General features: G+C 38.8%; 11 protein-coding genes across 11 annotated transcripts; 6 read left to right on the top strand and 5 right to left on the bottom strand.

Moving 5' to 3' along the window:
- Positions 1 to 644: 644 nt before the first annotated feature.
- Positions 645 to 3458, top strand: NCAS0F02360 (uncharacterized protein; the record flags this gene model as incomplete). Its single annotated transcript, XM_003677027.1, has 1 exon — positions 645 to 3458. The coding sequence occupies one exon, from the start codon at positions 645 to 647 to the stop codon at positions 3456 to 3458; it is 2814 nt and encodes a 937-aa protein (XP_003677075.1).
- A 391-nt stretch (positions 3459 to 3849) lies between these two features.
- Positions 3850 to 4920, bottom strand: NNR2 (NADHX dehydratase; the record flags this gene model as incomplete). The annotated part of the gene is made up of 1 exon (XM_003677026.1): positions 3850 to 4920. One exon carries the CDS (start codon positions 4918 to 4920, stop codon positions 3850 to 3852), a length of 1071 nt encoding a protein of 356 aa, XP_003677074.1.
- Positions 4921 to 5060: 140 nt separating this feature from the next.
- Positions 5061 to 5960, top strand: MCR1 (cytochrome-b5 reductase; the record flags this gene model as incomplete). Its single annotated transcript, XM_003677025.1, has 1 exon — positions 5061 to 5960. One exon carries the CDS (start codon positions 5061 to 5063, stop codon positions 5958 to 5960), a length of 900 nt encoding a protein of 299 aa, XP_003677073.1.
- A 73-nt stretch (positions 5961 to 6033) lies between these two features.
- On the bottom strand, positions 6034 to 7317 carry DBR1 (RNA lariat debranching enzyme; the record flags this gene model as incomplete). Its single annotated transcript, XM_003677024.1, has 1 exon — positions 6034 to 7317. One exon carries the CDS (start codon positions 7315 to 7317, stop codon positions 6034 to 6036), a length of 1284 nt encoding a protein of 427 aa, XP_003677072.1.
- A 233-nt stretch (positions 7318 to 7550) lies between these two features.
- On the bottom strand, positions 7551 to 9593 carry SDH1 (succinate dehydrogenase flavoprotein subunit SDH1; the record flags this gene model as incomplete). The annotated part of the gene is made up of 1 exon (XM_003677023.1): positions 7551 to 9593. The coding sequence occupies one exon, from the start codon at positions 9591 to 9593 to the stop codon at positions 7551 to 7553; it is 2043 nt and encodes a 680-aa protein (XP_003677071.1).
- A 1285-nt stretch (positions 9594 to 10878) lies between these two features.
- AVT3 (Avt3p) lies at positions 10879 to 12885 on the top strand (the record flags this gene model as incomplete). The annotated part of the gene is made up of 1 exon (XM_003677022.1): positions 10879 to 12885. One exon carries the CDS (start codon positions 10879 to 10881, stop codon positions 12883 to 12885), a length of 2007 nt encoding a protein of 668 aa, XP_003677070.1.
- A 318-nt stretch (positions 12886 to 13203) lies between these two features.
- Positions 13204 to 14628, top strand: RPT1 (proteasome regulatory particle base subunit RPT1; the record flags this gene model as incomplete). The annotated part of the gene is made up of 1 exon (XM_003677021.1): positions 13204 to 14628. The coding sequence occupies one exon, from the start codon at positions 13204 to 13206 to the stop codon at positions 14626 to 14628; it is 1425 nt and encodes a 474-aa protein (XP_003677069.1).
- A 228-nt stretch (positions 14629 to 14856) lies between these two features.
- RPC25 (DNA-directed RNA polymerase III subunit RPC25) lies at positions 14857 to 15525 on the bottom strand (the record flags this gene model as incomplete). Its single annotated transcript, XM_003677020.1, has 1 exon — positions 14857 to 15525. The coding sequence occupies one exon, from the start codon at positions 15523 to 15525 to the stop codon at positions 14857 to 14859; it is 669 nt and encodes a 222-aa protein (XP_003677068.1).
- Positions 15526 to 15778: 253 nt separating this feature from the next.
- LTV1 (ribosome biogenesis protein LTV1) lies at positions 15779 to 17191 on the top strand (the record flags this gene model as incomplete). The annotated part of the gene is made up of 1 exon (XM_003677019.1): positions 15779 to 17191. One exon carries the CDS (start codon positions 15779 to 15781, stop codon positions 17189 to 17191), a length of 1413 nt encoding a protein of 470 aa, XP_003677067.1.
- Positions 17192 to 17378: 187 nt separating this feature from the next.
- MRP8 (Mrp8p) lies at positions 17379 to 18029 on the top strand (the record flags this gene model as incomplete). Its single annotated transcript, XM_003677018.1, has 1 exon — positions 17379 to 18029. The coding sequence occupies one exon, from the start codon at positions 17379 to 17381 to the stop codon at positions 18027 to 18029; it is 651 nt and encodes a 216-aa protein (XP_003677066.1).
- Positions 18030 to 18105: 76 nt separating this feature from the next.
- Positions 18106 to 20262, bottom strand: NOP9 (RNA-binding RNA processing protein NOP9; the record flags this gene model as incomplete). The annotated part of the gene is made up of 1 exon (XM_003677017.1): positions 18106 to 20262. One exon carries the CDS (start codon positions 20260 to 20262, stop codon positions 18106 to 18108), a length of 2157 nt encoding a protein of 718 aa, XP_003677065.1.
- Between the last annotated feature and the right edge of the window lie 141 nt (positions 20263 to 20403).

The raw sequence follows: 20403 nt of genomic DNA, 5'->3' as shown, positions 1-20403 counted from the left end.
TCACCCTTGCCATTGGACTACGTGAACTTGTATACACTGCCGATAGGTCCACATTATAGTTGTGCACTATTGTCCAGGCACAAAAGATGTGTGTTCCTTCACGTCATAGGCTCCAGTCATTTCTGAGCTTGGCGCAGATTTCTATTCTATGCTTCGCTAATTTTGTCGTCCGCTAAGAAAACACCGCGAGATCAGTGCATCTCGATTAGATGTGGGAAAATTACACATCGAGCAGACGGAAAGATCGCTGCTTCTTAGATGCAGATCAATTGGTTCAACCTTAAGATGACATGTTTCTTTACACACCCTCATGCAGATGGAAAATCATGTTATGTTACTCTGCTACGTGTGTTACTGAAACTCAATTACATCCGCAGTGTATTATACGTACAGACTCAATGTCCATATCTTGAATAAAGAAATCAATTGGACTTAATTAGATTTACAGAATTGAGAAATGTGATGCTCGCTGTAAATCCCTTCTATTTTACTGGCTCTAATTCTATATAAGAGATACCCCCTCCCCTCCACCCCATTTTTTTCCAGGTCCTTTGGATTATAAAACCACAACCAACTTATTACTAGTATTAGACTACTTACCGATAACTCAAAAAGAGAAAAAGAATATCTTTTTTTTACCTATCATGATAGTCTCATTCAATAAAATTAAAGTGAATGTCCTACTCTTAACATGGCTCATGTCATGGTTAAGCATGGGTGTTCACGCACAGGCCACCTCTGGCGTGTGTACAACTGTATCCGATAATATCGGAACTAGCGTCGGGTTTAATGCAACCATATATACCTACAATTCTGCTTCTGTATCAGGAAGTGATTTCGAGACCTTCCTTTCTACCAAGAGCAAATATACTTCGGGGACATCTTATGGCACCATATCAGGGCTCACAAATGTGAATTTTGATGTCACACCTAGTATTCTTACTCTTAACTACGGAAAAATTTATGGTACTAATATCCTATTAACCTCTTTTGTCGTTGAAGCCACAGCCTTCTTTATTCCTCCAACTTCTGGTGTATACACTTTTGACTTAACTGGTTCAGATGATTATGCTGCCATTTTGTTCAGTAATACCACCTCTTTCCAATGTTGTGGTTCAAGTTATGATGCTACTTTCTCCATTAACGTGGCTGCCTATGGGAGTTATTCTGGTGCCAGTGTGGCAAGTGCATCATTCACCTTACAGGCTGGTGTTGCATATCCAATTACCATTACATATGCGAATACTGCAGGGACTGCTGTATTGAATGCAGCATTTGTCGATCCATCCGGTACAACTCACACAGATTGGTCTGGTTATCTTGCTGGCGCCAATACTTTACAACAAGCTTGTGCAAACCATGTCACTACAACTACAAGTGGTCTATGGACAGGACATACAACCGTGACCTCTACAAGTTCTACTTTGGTTACAGGTGCTAATGGATATCCAACGCTTAGTGTTATCATTATCATCGATGCTCCATCTCCATACTCATTACCATCTCCCTATGTCTCCACTGTTGTCAACGGAGGTTCAACAGTATCTGAATTGATTTCATTTTATTCCACAAAAATTAGTGACTGGCCTGCAACGGCTACCGTAATATCCACTATTCCCCCATTCTCATTACCATCTCCATATTTAACTACGGTCACTAAGGATGGGTCAACAATCTCAGAGGTTATTGAATATTTCACATCAACCTCTAATGGGATGTTGGTCACTGGTACTGACACAGCTGTCATCCCACCACCTTTCTCGTTCCCAAGTATCACTTCTATGGCAACTACAGTGGAACCTATCCTACCATCTGCAGGGTGTGTTCCACCACCTGATCCTCCAACAACTAGTGGGTTCGACGTGAGATTATTTGCTTATGCAGATTTCTTCTTTGGTCTCTTTGAGGATTTCCAATACTTTTTAACCGCTGAGTATGTGGAATATCCATTGTATGGTACTACCTCAGGTATTACCACAGTGAGTTACTCTCATTCAACCTTCTTGGGTATTCCAACATGGGTCAGATTATATGGTGTTACCATTTTGATTACTGATTTCGTTGCAGAATTTAAAGCTTATTTCATCCCACCAGTGTCTGGTTCTTATACTTTCCAAGCTACTGATAGTGATGATTACCTTGCCTTTTTGTTCAGTGACACACATGTGTATAATTGTTGTCCTGGTAAGGCCAATTATGCTCCATACGCTGATACATTAGGTTTCTTCCAATCATATTCCCATTTTGGTGCTGGCACTGATAGTGTTACTTATTTGTTACAAAAGGGACAAGCATATCCAATCCAAATCAATTATTTGAATCGTTTAGGTACTGCTAATTATGATGTTTCGTTTATTGATCCTGATGGAGTAACACATACTGATTTCACTGGTTACTTGGCTAATGAAGCTGCCCTTGCCGCAAGCTGTCCACAACAACTTACAACCGTCACATACACGGTTCCATACGGTGGGTCACAAACTATTACACAAACTGTGCTAACAACAGAATTGACTGGTCCTAATGGTAAGGGAACTGCAGAGATTGTTGTCCTGGTCGAGACCCCAGCCGGAAGTTCCTCATGGTCATCGTGGTCATTTGTTCCACCTACTTATTCACCACTTCCAAGTTCAAGTTCAACCATAACGATGTCCTCTTCAAGTTCTATCTTGACAATCCCAAGTTCAAGTTCAGCAATCAGCGAATCTTCATCTTATCCCACATCATCTTCTTCAGACGAGTCTTCGAGCTCATTCTTTAATTCTACTTCGAGTTCTGTCGTTATTTCTACATCAAGCTCCGCCTCTGTCTCCAATTCAGGTTCTACTTCCACTTTAGCACCAACTTCTAGTTCAGCATCAAGTTCAGCATCTAGTTCAGCATCAAGTTCAGCATCTAGTTCAGCTTCTAGTTCAGCTTCAACCACAATTTCCAGTACTACTTCCACTTTGCAACCAAACTCTACCTCTGGCGTGCCACCTCCATTCACCACCGTGATTGTATCTGGTACCTCGTCCAAGACTGACGTTGTTTCTTTCTTCACCACTACCGACTCTTCTGGTAAGCCAACCACTGTTGCCACCACCTACCCAGTTGCTGCTTCAACGTATTCCACAATGCTTACAACATCGATGGGGTCCAGATCAACCACACGTCATTTATCAACCGCAGCAACTGAAGTAACTTCAGCAAGCTACTCAACCTCTAGTATTAAGAGTTCTGTCGGTAGTTCGATTTCGAAGAACGTATCATCAAGACAAATCCCAACATCATCATCAGGCTACTGGAGCAATGGTCCAAAGGTTGTTACAAAGACAATGTTCAATTCGTACACATTTAGTACAACAGAATATATATACAAACCATGGAGTGGTACAAGTAATGTTAGTTACAGTACTACGGTTAAAACTCTGTACGGACGTCATGAGTCATTCGCAGATGTTTCTATTTCTATTTAAGTGGTTTAAATCTAGTTCTTCTTTCTATTAAGTATTTTATATTCTATACATAATTATATGCCTTTTTGTTTTATTTAATTAGGTACTTTTTACCTGTTTTGCAATATAAATACGATTGCAACAAAACAATTTTGGAAAACTAAAAGATGGAAGATTATTTTTGTTCATGTTTCCTTACTCTCCTCTAGTACCTAATTAAAGCATATAAGAAAAGTGTTGCTTTTCCTGTTTGAAAAAAGAAGACTTTTGATACCTGAACAACCTTTTTCCAAATAAGCAAGATTCAATATATTCAAATGTGATTTAAGAGTAAACAACTGTGCGTGCTTATTCTTTCATTTAATGATACTAACTTAGTTATATGAGGGATACCGTGTACATATTGATTTTTCTACAATGGAAACAACTTGGCAAATACCTGACCAACACGATCATTCAAGTCGGTTGTCTGCATGGCCCTACCAGTCTCCTTAAAAGCTAATCGGGCACATTCCCTGGTAACGCTACATCCAGCATAGCAACTTAAAGCAACGTAGTCCAGCCACTCCATCTTGACGTCCTGGTGACCAAGCTTCTCTTCCTCCTCAGGCGTGCAAACCTTGAAATCGTATCTAGTTCTACTAAAAGCCAACATACAGGCAATGGTACCGGAAAGGGTGTCACCTTGACCACCCACTCTCTTGAAACTGCCTTCACAATTATTTGATAAAATAACTGAATTGGAGTCAGGTGTAAATATTTGGTCTTCTCTTCCCTTTTGAACCACAATACAATTCAATCTTTTGGCAATCACAGATCCGGTCGTCTCTTCATCGTTAGGACCATCTTTTTTCAACACATCATGAATCCTTTTGAATTCAACCACATTGGGTGTCAGGATGATACGGCCCTTGGGGAATTGTTTCAATAAGTCACGAGTTTCCTCATCTTGACTCACCAAATACAGTCCGTCTGCATCAATTACAATAGGAACCATTCCCTTGTGCTCCTCAAGGATGAACTTGATAATTCGTTTAACAGAAACCAGCATTTCCTGGTCTCTACCCAAACCGGGTCCAATGACGACAACATGGATCCGCTGCAACAAACCCTTGATCTTCTCGAAGTATTCATTAAACGATGAAGAAGAAGTCGGTCTCAAATACGGATGAACCATAAGATTGGGACTATAGCTCTTAATAACAGTAGCTGCACCCTTATCACAAATGACGTGGGTCAAGTCACATCCCATCAATGCTGTAGCATTAGCACTAAAGTAAGGAGCACCCGTGTAATCCTCGCATCCACCAATGATGCAGACCCGCCCACCGGCTTGGCCCTTGTAAAAACGAGGGAGTAACGGTGGGATACACCTAGCCTTGGTCAGCTTTAGTAATTCCTTATGTGTCAATTTAGGTAACATTGCGTTGGTTTTTTCTGTCCAATCAACACTGGTTTCTTTCCATGTTACTTTTCTTTTCATATCCCTTTATCTGAAACTTTTGAAACTTTTCTCGGAGTTCAAATCAATCGACTCCACTGAAATAAACTTATCGGTGACCAGATCGACCATCTATTACACTATTTCTAGGAGTACAGAGCACGCCAACAACATATAGGACCATGCTATCAAGACTATCAAGACCAAGCACTAGGTTTGTACCAATCGCAATTGGGGCAGCCGCCATCGCCACCTCTGCATACTTCTACACCCGTCCTCGAGTTGCTGTTCAGAAGGAGAAACAAAGAGTCTTCGTAGGGGACGGTAACTGGATTGATTTGCCCATCGTGAAGATCGAGGACGAATCCCATGATACCAAACGTTTTACTTTTAAATTACCTTCAGAGGACGCCATCACAGGCTTGACTTTGGCATCCGCCATCTTCACCAAGTACGTCACGGCAAAGGGGAATAACGTCGTCAGACCTTACACTCCTGTGTCTCCATTGGACCAACAGGGTACTTTTGAGCTAGTTATCAAGCATTACAATGACGGGAAGATGTCTTCTCACTTGTTCTCTTTGAAGCCTAACGATGTTGTTTCATTTAAGGGACCCATCAAGAAATGGCAATGGGTTCCAAACTCATTTAAGTCGATCACTTTATTGGGTGCTGGTACTGGTACCACACCATTGTATCAATTAGCTTCCCATATTGCCAGAAACCCTGAAGACAAGACAAAGATTAACGTGTTTTACGGGAATAAAACATCTTCAGATATCTTGTTGAAGAAGGAATGGAATGAATTACAAGAAAAGTACCCTGATCAAGTTAAGGTGACTTACTTTGTGGATAAGTTGGACGATGGTAAGGAGAATGGAGTGGAATTGGGATTCATTTCCAAGGAATTCATTGCAAAGAATGCTCCAGGACCAAAAGAGGATACCCATTTGTTCATTTGTGGACCTCCACCTTTCATGAAGGCATATTCAGGGGAGAAGGCTAAACCAACTGATCAAGGTGAATTAACAGGTCTCTTGCAAGAATTAGGGTATTCTAAGGACCAAGTTTTCAAGTTCTGAGTGCTTTCACATTCGCTTTCAAATTTTTATATTCAATAACTATGGTTTTTATGTCATTAGATACTTTTTATTTTTAAGTAAGAAATCTATCTATGAATAGCTTTGTCTGTTCATTTTCCCTTCTTTGGATCCCAGGTGTATAGTTAGGTACTGTATACAGTGACCAATCAATATCTCTGTCATAAAATCCAGATTCTCTTATTATATGATTCCAATTCATTTGTTCCAGTGGGGTATCTTTCATAATGCCCTTATTTTTCTCCATATATTGTAAATTATGGACAAATTCAGGGTCCCAATACATTTGGGCATTCTGCCATGATGGGTGCGAAGTATCTGCTTCAACATTTATCACTTCAAGATACTTCCTCCTGGGCAAACACTTATCTAGAGATAAGAATTTAGTCTCTTTCGCAGCATTGATCTTCTTTTTCTTCTTTGGCTTTTGTACTTGTTTCGTGTCTTCCTCACTAGATAAATCTAATACTATTTCATCTTTATTCTCTGGTTGAAATGTACTTGGTACATCTTCTTCGCTATCTGACGACAAATTCAAGGCAATCTCATCATTATTTTTCCTTACATCTGCATCATCTGACAAATTCAACGTCCTCTTTGTATGCTTAATAAGTGCTTCAAATTTTACATGCAAATGAGCACTTAACCACCATTTTGGTTTCAATTCTCTTAACAATTGCCAACTAATTGGGCTACCTAGTTCTCTCTTATCAATGTCCTGTTTGAAAAACGGCTTATATTTCAACAATTGCTGCATATTACCATAATACACGACTCCATTAGGCCAATCATGACTCAGCATTAAATCTACATCTTCCCTAACCATGAATAGTGGGATTACATCACTTTTCCTCACATGATACAACGATCTGACATTTTTTTGCCATGATCGATTTCTTTCCAATTGACTCCATTCAGTTCTGGACCTTTCCAGGTCCCATTGCTTCCAAATCCCACTCAGTGAACCAATTCTAACACCTTTAAACCAGATCATATTGGAATAACCCAGGTAATATATATCTTTGCTGGCGTAACCACCATGCGGCAATAGCATTAAATGTCTCATGGATTCGTGATTCCCACCAATGAATAAAGTGGGGACGGGGGGTCCCCAGGTATCATTATTATAATAGTTATGGAAATCACCTAGTTTTTGGTATTTGGGTGGTATGCTAATGGAACAGAAGTCTGCCGTCGATCTAAGACTTTGGAAGTCTCCGAGAATTATTAACAGATCTATTGGGTTTTGCTGATGGAGACGAGAAACTTCTTTAAATATGTTGTTCAATTCCCCATGACAGCATCCTTCAATCGCTATACGTAGTTGTGGTTTCTCCATTTTTATCTGTTGGCGATTGCGTAGTTTAATAAATTGTTAATTAGAAATCAATCTTTTTTTTTTTCCATTATGTTAACGAAATAAATTATATAATGTAATATAATATAATAATAAATAAGTACGTAGATAAATAAGTATAAATAAGATGACATTGTCGTAAACAGATAATGAATAAATAATATTTTAATAGTAATCATAACTCTTGCGGCTCTCTATTTGGAAGGGTGCATGATCTAGTAAGATCTGACGGTTGGTGGTACAGAGGGACATTCCTTTTCATCTAAAGTATGAGAAATGACATTTCTGTATTTCAATTCCACTGGAGCACCAGTGTCCTTTTGCCATGACAACGTGTGTTTCATCCAGTTTTCATCATCTCTATTTGGATAATCTTCTCTTGCATGAGCACCACGAGATTCCTTTCTATTGGCAGCAGAGACAGCAGTTTGAGTGGCACAAGTCAACAAGTTTTGTAATTCTAAAGTTTCCACCAAATCAGAGTTCCAAATCATGGATCTATCTGAGATCTTGACATCCTTGAATGAATTATCCACAGCAGTAATGTTACTGACACCTTCATCCAAACTCTCTTGAGTTCTAAACACAGAGACATCCTTTTGCATTGTCTTTTTCATCTTCATACTGATTTCGTGAGTAGATCTGGATCCATTAGCGTTTCTAATCTTGTCTAAATTGGCGATGGATTCCTTACCGATATCCATAGGGACAGGTTTATGTGGAGTATTTGGTTGTAAAGTATCAGCGACGGTATGAGCGACAGCACGTCCAAAGACAACTAAATCTAATAGTGAGTTAGCACCTAATCTATTAGCACCATGCACTGAAACACAAGCTGCTTCACCACATGCCATTAACCCTGGAATAACTTTATCTTCACCAGTTTCTTCATCTATGGTTAATGCTTCCCCTGTCCATTTGGTGGGGATACCACCCATGTTATAATGAACGGTTGGTAAGATTGGAATTGGTTCCTTGGTAACATCGACACCTGCAAAGATGGCTGCAGTTTCAGAGATACCTGGTAATCTCTCTTGCAAGACGGAAGGTGGTAAATGGCTCAATTGTAAAAACATGTGATCCTTTTCTGGTCCAACACCTCTTCCTGCTCTAATTTCCATGGTGATGGCTCTTGAAACGACATCTCTACATGCCAGATCCTTTGCTGTGGGGGCATAACGTTCCATAAATCTTTCACCTTCAGAGTTAACTAAAAACCCACCTTCACCACGAGCACCCTCGGTAATCAAACAACCTGATCCATAAATCCCTGATGGATGAAATTGAACAAATTCCAAATCTTGTAAGGGGAATCCAGCACGTGAAACCATGGCATTACCATCCCCAGTACAAGTATGAGCTGAAGTACATGAGAAATAAGCTCTCCCATATCCACCCGTGGCCATGACGGTCCTATGAGCTCTAAATCTATGAATGGTCCCATCCTCTTGGTTATAAGCAATAACACCAACGACTTCCCCGTCGTGAGTCAACAAATCTAGGGCAAAAAACTCAATAAAGAAATGAGTATCGTGTCTTAAAGCCTGCCCGTACAAAGTATGTAACATGGCATGTCCCGTTCTATCAGCGACGGCACAGGTTCTATAGGCCTGTTCTCCCTTCCCGTATTCCTTAGTTTGACCCCCAAACGCACGTTGGTAGATCTTCCCTTCCTCTGTTCTCGAGAAGGGCATCCCATAGTGTTCCAACTCGATAATGGAGTTTGGAGCCTCTCTCGTCATGTAATGGATTGAATCCTGGTCTCCGAGCCAGTCGGAGCCCTTGACGGTGTCATACATGTGCCATTTCCAGTCATCTGGATGCATATTCCCCAAGGCAGCATTGATCCCCCCCTGGGCGGCGACCGTATGAGATCTAGTGGGGAACAATTTGGAGATACAAGCGGTTTTGAAACCTGCTTCAGCCAGCCCAAAAGTGGCACGAAGCCCAGCACCACCAGCACCGACGACGACACAGTCGTATTCATGATCGATGATGTTGTAGTCCTTGCCGAAGGGGGACTTGAATTCTGTAGCAGATGCTGCGGAGGCGAGTGTTCTCCTGGAGGTCTGAGCGACCCAGGCGGGGAGTCGAGACGAGACCCTGTTCTTGAGTGATAGCATGATTGGACTAGTTGCGAGTATTGATTGAATGGTGGAATCGAGTCGTTGTGGTTGCCAGTAGGGTATGTGCTTGTATGTGTGTATATATACCAGATAGTCCATAAAGACCGAAAGCGCGGAGAAGCGGTAAAGCATTCATTGTGCGCTGTGATTGGCTATAGACGATTATTGGCACAAATGGTGAGGAAAACACATTTAGTGGACTCATTGTGGGTAGTTGGATGAAGGAGGCGTATATGCAGCTGTCGATATTGTCCTCGAGATCTCTGTTGGGAAGCATGCCCTGGTATAAGAGAGTCTTCGTTTCTTTAAATTTGTCAAAGAGTTAAATCAGTTTTCGGAGAGCTATGTTAAACTTATAGAGAATATTTGTTTAAATATTGTTTAAGAATCCCTAATGGAAGCTTGGTTGCCCATAATCCAGTGCAATTTTACTTTAAATGTTGTGTCGCACTTTTAGGGGACACTGTCAGCCGATTACGTAATTGTTCAAAGAGTAATAACGTTAATATTAATACAGATTAATATATTCTAGGTATTGACATTGGGTCCAAACTTAAATTTTGCATTAGTAAACCACTTTTGATTAGATTAATATCTTATTCCAAGAAACTGGAACATGCAAACCGTGTTATCAAGTTTTGACTCCACAATTGGGCAAGTTTTAACAAACCACATTACAAATTTGGATCCTAACAATAATTATTTTGTCGAAACAAAAGAAAAGAAGACTCTTAGCTCTTTGCTTTATTTTAGTCCAGTGTCTGCATTTAGAACTAGAGCTAATTATGGGGATCGACGGTAACAGAAATTTTAATATTGTTTAAAAAAGCAAAAAAGTGATTAAGTTTCCAAGTTAACGGTTGTTAAAATAACTGAATATCATGGATCTATGCTTACTTTGTATACTCATTTGGAGTCTATGAGGGTGCGTATATACGACCTGGTTTAAGATTTGTTTTGTCAATGAATGATGGTTGAAAAAATTTAAATGTTTAGTTAAGGAGGGCTCTAAATCGAAAAACAACATAAATAAAGCAAACAATTTCTGCTATAAAGGTGGAAAGAGAAAATGACCGTTTGACGTGGTGGATCCAAGATGAGAATACAACTTTGTACGGAAAATAGTTTTAAACGTAAAACCTTTATTTATTACTTTAAATACCTCGTTTTAAACACAAATATTAAATTGACTATAACTAAACGCAATTGCAATACACAAATACTGGCTTTATCTTTCACAGGAATATAACTATATCGATATACAAAACAAATGACATGACAATCGCACTCTTGCTTACATAATCGTTGATTTTTGGAAAATATTATCAGATCAAGAGGAGAATGATTATGTTTAATTAATCTTCATGACAGAACTAGAGGCAAAGTTTACTTGTCAGGAAGCTAGCAATCTCACAAGATGTCATCCCCAGTTCCAAACAAGAACACATCGAGAAGCAGGAGCAATAGCCAAGGTGGAAGTCAGTCAAGAAGTAGAAGATCATCCACAACCAATGCCCTAAAGAACCATCCCTTCCTACCGGAGGCCCCAATTATATCCTCCTCTTCCGTCGATATAAACAATCCAGCTCCAAGGGTAGTTGATTTGGTAGCTCGACATTTAGTTAATACTACAAACGACTTGAAGTTGCAAGGAGGCGATATTACTAGAGATTTATATAAATGGACCAATGAACACGAAAATGCAGCAACAACAACAACAGGTATGTCCCCTATTCAAACTCAGATCCATCAACCTCCTCCTGCAGTTGCTTCTCCCATTCAATCAAATCCCATGAATAACTTTGATTCAAAAAGGAAAAGGTCAATGAGTTTCTCTGCAATTTCTGTTGATTCATTCACCAATAATAATAATACGGAAACAAATAACTCTCCAGTTAGAAATAATAACAATATACCGGTCTCCATGATGACAACTGACGAAATGAGGGCACCTGGAGGATTTAGAAGATCATTCATCATTCAAAGACAAAGAAGAAGAAACCCAGACGGGAACCCCAATCAATTGCCAAACTTCTTTACCAGAAATTTTATTGAATTTTTAACTTTATATGGTCATTTTGCAGGTGAAGACCTTTCCGAATCAGAGGAAGAACTGGAAGAAGGAGAAGAAGAAGGACTCGATGAGGAAGAAGTCATCGAATCGGAAACAGAATCTACAGCACTATTGTCACCAACAACTTCACGTCGCCATAAAAATAAACATAAATCTTCCACTTTTAGGGCAATCCTTCTATTACTGAAATCATTCGTAGGAACTGGTGTACTTTTTTTACCCAAGGCATTCCATAATGGTGGTTATGGGTTCAGTTCCCTTTCATTATTCTTTTGTGCCCTAATATCATACGGTTGTTTCTTAACTTTGATCCAAACGAAGGACAAGGTCAAGGTGGATGGGTATGGTGATATGGGACAAATTATTTATGGCAAAAAGATGAAGTTTGCCATTCTTTGGTCCATTGTGTTATCACAAATTGGCTTTTCTGCTGCATACACTGTATTTACAGCGACTAATCTTCAAGTATTTTGTGAGAACGTCTTCTTTTCCTCATCTTCACCATCGTCATCTTCATCTTTGGCTCCATATATCCTTTTACAACAACTAGTCTTTGTACCTTTATCTCTAACAAGAAATATTGCAAAATTGAGTGGTACAGCATTAATTGCTGATTTATTTATACTACTGGGTCTAGTGTATGTTTATTTTTACTCCACGTCATACATAATAAAAAATGGTATAAGCTCCAAGACAATGCTCTGGTTAAACAAGTCAGATTGGTCGTTATTCATCGGTACAGCAATCTTTACATTTGAAGGTATTGGTCTACTAATCCCCATCCAGGAATCTATGTCCCACCCTCAACATTTCTCCAAATGTTTATCTATGGTCATGTGCATTGTAACTGTTATTTTCATCTCGTGTGGTCTATTATGTTATTCTGCATTTGGGTCGAAAGTGGAGACGGTCGTATTATTGAATTTTCCTCACGATTCTCCTTATACACTAATGGTTCAATTATTATACGCTCTAGCTATATTGTTATCCACTCCATTACAGTTATTCCCAGCAATTAAGATCCTAGAAAATTGGTGTTTCCCAATCTCTGCATCAGGGAAGAATAACCCCAAGGTCAAATGGTTGAAAAACTATTTCAGATGCATAATAGTGTTACTCACTGCGTTCATCGCATATGTGGGCGCCAATGACTTAGACAAATTTGTTTCCCTAGTGGGATCATTTGCATGTATACCGTTAATTTACATCTATCCACCCTTATTGCATCTGAAAGCTTATTGGGGAGAACAGACTATACTGAGAATGGTATTGGATTCATTGGTATTAATCTTTGGCGTGGCTGTTATGGGGTATACCTCATGGCAAACCATTGCAATGTGGTTACATTGATTGCTTTAGTATTTTACATAGATATTATCCACTTTTATAGACGCTATTGCTCAAATCTATCGTCATCACAGTAATATCATCTCTTTAATGTTATATTATCTATCTATTCTATAGTAACTGTATTTTATTGTTACCCGGATGGAAAACTCCGAAAACAAACCCTAGGGCTACTAACCCTATCTAAGCCCTAGTTTATTATCAAATCTTGAAATTTGCCACCTCTTTTGAACTACAAGGACCATTCATCCATTAATGGGAACACACTCTCAAGAGGAACCCATTCAAAACATACACTTTCAAAGACTAAAATAGATTACAATGCCTCCAAAAGAAGATTGGGAGAAATATAAGGCTCCAGTGGACGCCGAGGACGAGAAAGAGAAGGCCAAAGAGGACAAGATCGTACCCTTATCAGAAGGTGATATTCAAGTGTTAAAGACATACGGTGCTGCTCCATACGCCGCCAAATTGAAAGAGATTGAGAAGGATTTGAAGACCATTGAGAATAAGATTAAGGAGAAATCTGGGGTGAGGGAAAGTGATACCGGGTTGGCTCCCTCTCATTTATGGGATATTATGGGGGACAGACAACGTCTAAGTGAAGAACATCCTTTACAAGTGGCTCGTTGTACTAAGATCATAAAGAGCAATGGGAACGAAGAAGAACAGGAAGGTGAAGGAGAAAGTGCAGCAAGTGCAACTTCTACCACGAACAATGCATCTACCACCGGATCAGGCGAAAATGGTGAAGATGAAGATGAAGATGCTAAATACGTTATCAACTTGAAACAGATTGCTAAGTTTGTTGTCGGGTTGGGTGAACGTGTTTCCCCAACTGATATCGAAGAAGGTATGAGAGTCGGGGTGGATAGATCAAAATATAATATTGAATTACCACTTCCACCCAGAATTGACCCTTCAGTGACCATGATGACAGTGGAAGAGAAACCGGATGTTACATACTCAGATGTTGGTGGCTGTAAGGACCAAATTGAAAAACTAAGAGAAGTTGTGGAATTACCGCTATTGTCTCCTGAAAGATTTGCTACATTAGGTATCGATCCACCAAAGGGTATCCTACTTTATGGACCTCCAGGTACTGGTAAGACTTTATGTGCCAGAGCTGTTGCCAACAGAACAGATGCTACATTTATTAGAGTTATCGGGTCCGAATTAGTACAGAAATACGTGGGTGAAGGTGCACGTATGGTTAGAGAATTATTTGAAATGGCACGTACCAAGAAGGCATGTATTATTTTCTTTGATGAAATTGATGCCATTGGTGGAGCTCGTTTTGATGATGGTGCTGGTGGTGATAATGAAGTGCAAAGAACTATGTTGGAATTAATTACACAATTAGATGGGTTTGATCCTCGTGGTAATATTAAAGTGATGTTTGCTACAAATAGACCAAACACATTAGATCCTGCATTACTAAGACCAGGTAGAATTGATCGTAAAGTGGAGTTTTCACTTCCTGATTTAGAAGGTCGTGCAAATATCTTCCGTATCCATTCCAAATCCATGAGTGTGGAACGTGATATAAGATGGGAATTGATTTCAAGACTATGCCCAAACACAACCGGGGCTGAATTAAGATCCGTTTGTACCGAAGCAGGCATGTTTGCCATTAGAGCAAGAAGGAAAGTGGCCTCTGAAAAGGATTTCTTAAAGGCAGTGGAAAAAGTTATCAATGGTTACAAGAAATTTAGTTCCACTTCACGTTATATGCAATACAATTAGAAGGACTAATGTACACATACTCACATTAATTAAATATTCTAACATGTTGCACCTATAACATATATACTAAGTACATGTCATCGAATACACTTTTACGTTTCAAAAAAGAACAAACCACAAAGTTTTATTATATAAATGCTGCTTTTTATTGTCTCAATTAATTATATTAATTAAATAAATGATACAAGAGGTGTATACCTCTAGTGAACTACCTGCCCATTAAATAAATCATTCCCACCAGCTTACCAAACCCATACCATCTGTTTGACAACTACCAAGCAATGCATATGCAGGAGGTTTCTCAATCTTTATGATTTCAACCTCATTATCTTTTTCTTTATCTTCTCCCTCTTTCCCATTTTCCTCCTGTTGACGTTGTAATTGTTGTTGTTCCAGTTCTCTCTCCTTGGGGGACTTTGGTTTCACATCAACAAATACTTCCTGTTCAATTCTAAATCTGATCTTTTCATTAACATCAAAATATAATTTCGTCTCTTCATCCATTGGCCAAACCCAGGCGGAATCCTCTGGAGAATAATAACATCCTTCAAATAACATCTTCTGTGGTATGAAAACGTCATTAAACATCCCTAACATGGAAACTTTGATCCCCTCAGCGGTACATTTACTGATCCAACCAGTCACGATCTCACCAACGAACGGCTTGAAGATTAAAGCACGGAAAGTCACATTTATATATGACGCACCATCACCGGGCTTCAATTGACCCTCGTCCACTTCCAGGATATCGTATATCGTTATGCAGAGACCGATGTGCGGGACAATCTTATCTGCATATTTATTATTTAATTCGTGCGTGATAGAAGAAATTGTATCTCGGTGGAATTGATCCGGAGGGATCCTTACTAGGTCTGATATCTTGGATAATATGAACATGTGTTTGTTTATTTCTGGGTCTCCTTCTTTAGTGGGAAATGAGATCAATAGGAATCGATGGGCAATATTATCATTGTTATTATTGTCCTGGTATTAAATTTTTGTAGCCGTGGAAAACGAGTGAAAAATTTTGAAATTTGCGATGAGATGAGATGAGATGAGTACTATTTTGTATGTAAGATACATAGTCTAGTTTAGCTGGAAGGACAACGTTGCATCTACTAAAGAGATCTTATAAGATACACTAATAAAAATGTCAAAGAGATTCAGCAAGAAAAATGCTCAGAAGTTTGCTGTTGTCCACAGACCACACGATGATCCACATTTCTACGATGAAGATGCTTCTGCACATGTTCTAGTTCCTGTGACGGATCATAAGGCTGATCGTGAGGCTAAGAGAACTCAACCACGAGTGGTGAAGAGAAATGTTCCATCAGGTGGTAATGAAAAGGTAGGTGAAGCCGTATTATACGGGATTGATTTCGATGATTCCACATATGATTATACCCAGCATTTGAAACCTATAGGTCAAGATCCTGAAGCAGTCTTCATCCCTGCCAAGGGTGACAAGGAGAAGGAGCAAACGGGCACCAAGAAGAATATCGAAGATTTATTCATTGAACCTGAATATAAGGACACAGAAAACGCCCCAGTAACTTCTGTATTCCAAAGAGGTATGGCCAAACAAGATTATCTGTTACATCAACAAGATGTAGTAGATGATATTGCTGGGTTTAGACCTGACATGAATCCTGCTTTGAGAGAAGTATTGGAAGCATTGGAGGATGAAGCATACGTGGTGAATGATGATGTTGAAGTGGTGAAAACCAAGAAAGTTGAAAAGATAGAGAACAAAGATGAAGATGATATTTTTGCGCAATTATTGGGCAGTGGTGAGGCACAAGATGAAGAGGAGTTTGAAGATGGATTTGATGAATGGGATATGAATGAGATAGATAATTTTGAAGATGAACATTATCATGACGAGATGGCCCAATTTGATAAGATTGAAAATTTAGAGGACTTACAAGATATTGACTATCAAACAGATGTGTGGAGGGTACAAAAGCAAAAGGCACATAAAGATGAATTTGCCTCTGATGATGAATTTGCCAATGAAAGTGTGGCACCTCCAACTGAAGGAGGTTTGACAGATGAGGAAGAAAACGATCTTGTTGGTGATCTTCCGAATATCCAAAACAAGAGCAAAGCAGGTGGGAAGAAGAAGAGAAAGGATCGTCATAAGAAGGGAGCCATGTCTGATATATCGGGGTTTTCTATGAGTTCCAGTGCCATTGCCCGTACGGAAACCATGACAGTACTAGATGACCAATACGACAATTTAATAGGAAGCTACGAAAACTACGAGGAGGAGCTTGAGGAAGACGAAGAAGAAAGTTATCAACCCTTTGACATGAAGGCGGAACGTGCTGATTTCGAGTCCATGCTTGATGACTTTTTAGAGAATTATGAACTAGAAAGCGGTGGTCGTAAACTAGCCAAGAAGGACGAAGAGATCGACAGACTGAAGAAAGCTGCCGATGAGGTCAGCAAAGGGAAACTGTCGCAAAGAAGAAACCGTGAACGTCAAGAGCAGTCCCAGAAGAAGAAGACCCCCAGCAGCTTGAGCAATGTTACGAATAGTCTCGGTGGTTTGCATTTATAAACAAATGTATCGAACGATCTGAAATTTCACTACGTAATGTTGCCTCGCGAATTCTCGATAATGGATCTTGTGTCGAAAACAACAGGGACCCCTTCCTTTAAGTATAAACATAGAATATAGCAAGCATATAGACTCACCCGACCATAACAGTGTCATCATAATATCGATTAATACTCCTGTAAGCAACATGACAAACGATATTGAAATCTTGAAGAAACAAGTCGATGATTTGCATGCCATTCTTAAGAAGCAAAGCTTGTTGATATCAAAGACCGGTGAAAGTGTTATGCAATTACAATTGGATAAACAGAGAGCTGATGTTAAGAAATTTGACGATAATTTTTCTACTCTGAAAGTGAAAGAGTCAGCCATTGATCCAACAGATTTCGCCACTAATGGAGACCTGGTAGAATTAGTCGGGGAATTACAAGGAGAGTTAAGCCATATCGAGGAAAGAGCGATAAGGAGAACAATAAACTCGACTAAGACTGATTCGAACGACACGTTGGCTCCAATGCCCAATCTTGATGGTGATATTCCAACGTTAAAGGAAAAACACTTATTTGTTGCAACTTTAGGAAAGTTTGAGAACATAGGAGACGAACAATTGTACAGATTGGCCAAGTTTTATGAACGTTTACCACCTGCAATGAAGGAAGAAGAAGACTTTGCAAAGATTGTATCCGGAAAAGTGGAAGAGATCAACATTAATGAAATATCCGATGCAGAGATAAGGGAAGAATTAAAGAAATACTCGAAAGAGGAACTAAATGAAATATTTAATGAAGTGGCAAGATATTTGGGTGTCCGTTGCAGAAGAGGTGCAAACATTTGGTAACGGATATGATTTTGGAGATCAGTATTATACAAATTATATTCTATTTTTTATTTATGCAGAGGTAGCTAGTTAAAGTCTATTTTTCATATTTTTGCTTCTTGAAGGTATGTTGTTGGTCATTATCATCACTATTCCTCTTTGTTGGATATGTGCCTTTTGGCTGTAGAGGTCTACTGTCTGGGAATAGTTCTTGTTCTTGTTCCCTAATCAACCTTTTCCAATCCCATCTTTTTCTTTGGTAAAGTTCTAAATTCCAATTCTTCCATACTTGTCTACCGTAGGTACTATTCTTTACCTTTTCAGATTCAGCTGTTAAGGCCGTTGCAATACGCTCCTTATATAATGTCAATTTGGCAGTGAATTCCCATAGTTTATCCATAATATGAGAAGCGTACGCATTACATGACATATTGACTGCATCCTTACAAAGAATATTCAGCAATAATTTCCTCTTGACAACTTTCACTCTCTTGGTCTGTAAAACTTTTTCTACGACATGAGAAAACACACCATGATAGCACATTTGTGATAACCTAACTTCTGGTAATTTCAACATACTGTCAATGGTGATGCCCAAAAATGTATCATCGTAATCAATCAACTTTTCCAAAAATAAAGATCGCCTTCTTTCTTCTGCAGTTGGCCAATCATCTCTGGTGTTACCCAAAGTGGAAGAGCTTAAATTCAGACAACTCTCTAAGACATTTTTCTCCAATTGTTCTCTTGGATAATATTTCTTAAGCAATTGTTCAATAACTTGATCTCTCAAGTAATTGTCATTCTTTAAACTGGCATCAATAATTGTAGTACCAAAATCCATGTTTGAGTTCAATAAGATACTCAATTCAGGAACCACATCATCTAAGATTTCTTTCACTTCTTTACTCTTCAAATGCTTCAATAATGCCTGTACGACAAAGGATCCAGTGGTATCTCTCTTGGCCAATTTAACAATACGATCTTTCATATATAGATTGTAAAGTCTCTCCACATATTTCACTCTACCAAACCCAATAATGTTTTGTAAGAAATGGGAACCGACAGGATCGGATAACAGATATTCCAAAAATGATTCTTCTTTGGAATCCTTCTCATCAGATGTATTGAATACTAATCTCCAAATGGAACGATCTCTATCAAAGATACCTTCCACTTGAATAATCAGTTGCACAACGGGGGATGCAACTTTATCGACGCAATATTCTCTAAATTTGGTTACTTGAGTAGTGGTAATATCAGAACGAGATTGGGCATTATTGGTGAAATCCTTGTATAATGTGTTAACTATATTACGCAATTCCATTTTGAATGATTCTGGAGTTTGGTAAACTTTGTTAAAATCTTCTGTATCTTTAATATTAATCATCTTTCTGGCAATCTTGGATTTCTTAGAACGTAATGTAGAATTATTTTGAGTACTATTGGGCAATACTTTGGAGGAAAGAATCAAAATGATTAATCTTAGAACATGAGAAGCATATTGGTCATTCATCATGTGCTTTAAATGAGGTTTCAATTCGTTCAACATGAATAAAAACATGTTCTCCATAGATGCATAAACGGTAGCATCATCATCATTATTATGTTCCTCCTGGTCAAAACTTGGTGTCAACAATTCCTTTTCTACAAGGGCCGTGCTTCTCACAAGTAAGGTTTCTAACACATGCGATGCGTATTTATGGCATGCCATATTGTAGAAGACACCGTTGAAAGCTTGGAAAAGGCTTTTCAATTGAGTATCATCACAATCTAGGATAAGACGCTCCATTAATTTGGAACAAATTTGGGAGGTGACCAATTTCAATTCCTTTCCCTTAGCTTCATCAATGATACTGGTGACAAATTGGGATTTTTCATCTGGCGATTCGAAGGCATCCATTGCTAAAGTAGATTCTGCTTGCTTAAAATATTCTAGTTCCTCTCTATCTAAAACCCCAAAAAACATCTGTTGGTTAGAGTTAACAGAAGAATCATCCTTCTCATCATCATACTTATCATTCTTCTCATTTGAATAATGATCTTCAGTGGAGTTAGATTCAGCGGCCGTGGGTTGGAATTGATCCTTTTGCTGCTTTTTCAAAAGCTTTCTACCTCTAGTTTTAGTTTTACCCATTGTGATGCAATGATTATGTGTAGATATTTCTTGGCTGACACTTTGGTATCTATGCTTTATCCACTGACTGCAAATAAAGGCGATGAGATGAGATGAGCTTATTATTTTATTTTTTTTCATTATTGAAAAATATTTTCTAATTGAAGGTGTTACCCGTCCGATAATAAGTAAATTTCGCGATGAGTAAGCTTATTAAGTTGTATATGACTTTCATCTTTGCTACAATTATTGATTTACAATGTTTGTCTATAGCATCCATCA

This window comes from Naumovozyma castellii, chromosome 6, assembly GCF_000237345.1.
Source record: "Naumovozyma castellii chromosome 6, complete genome".
Lineage (NCBI taxonomy): Eukaryota > Fungi > Ascomycota > Saccharomycetes > Saccharomycetales > Saccharomycetaceae > Naumovozyma > Naumovozyma castellii.
Note: the sequence above shows the minus strand (reverse complement) of the source record. Positions and strands in the feature narration are given on the sequence as shown.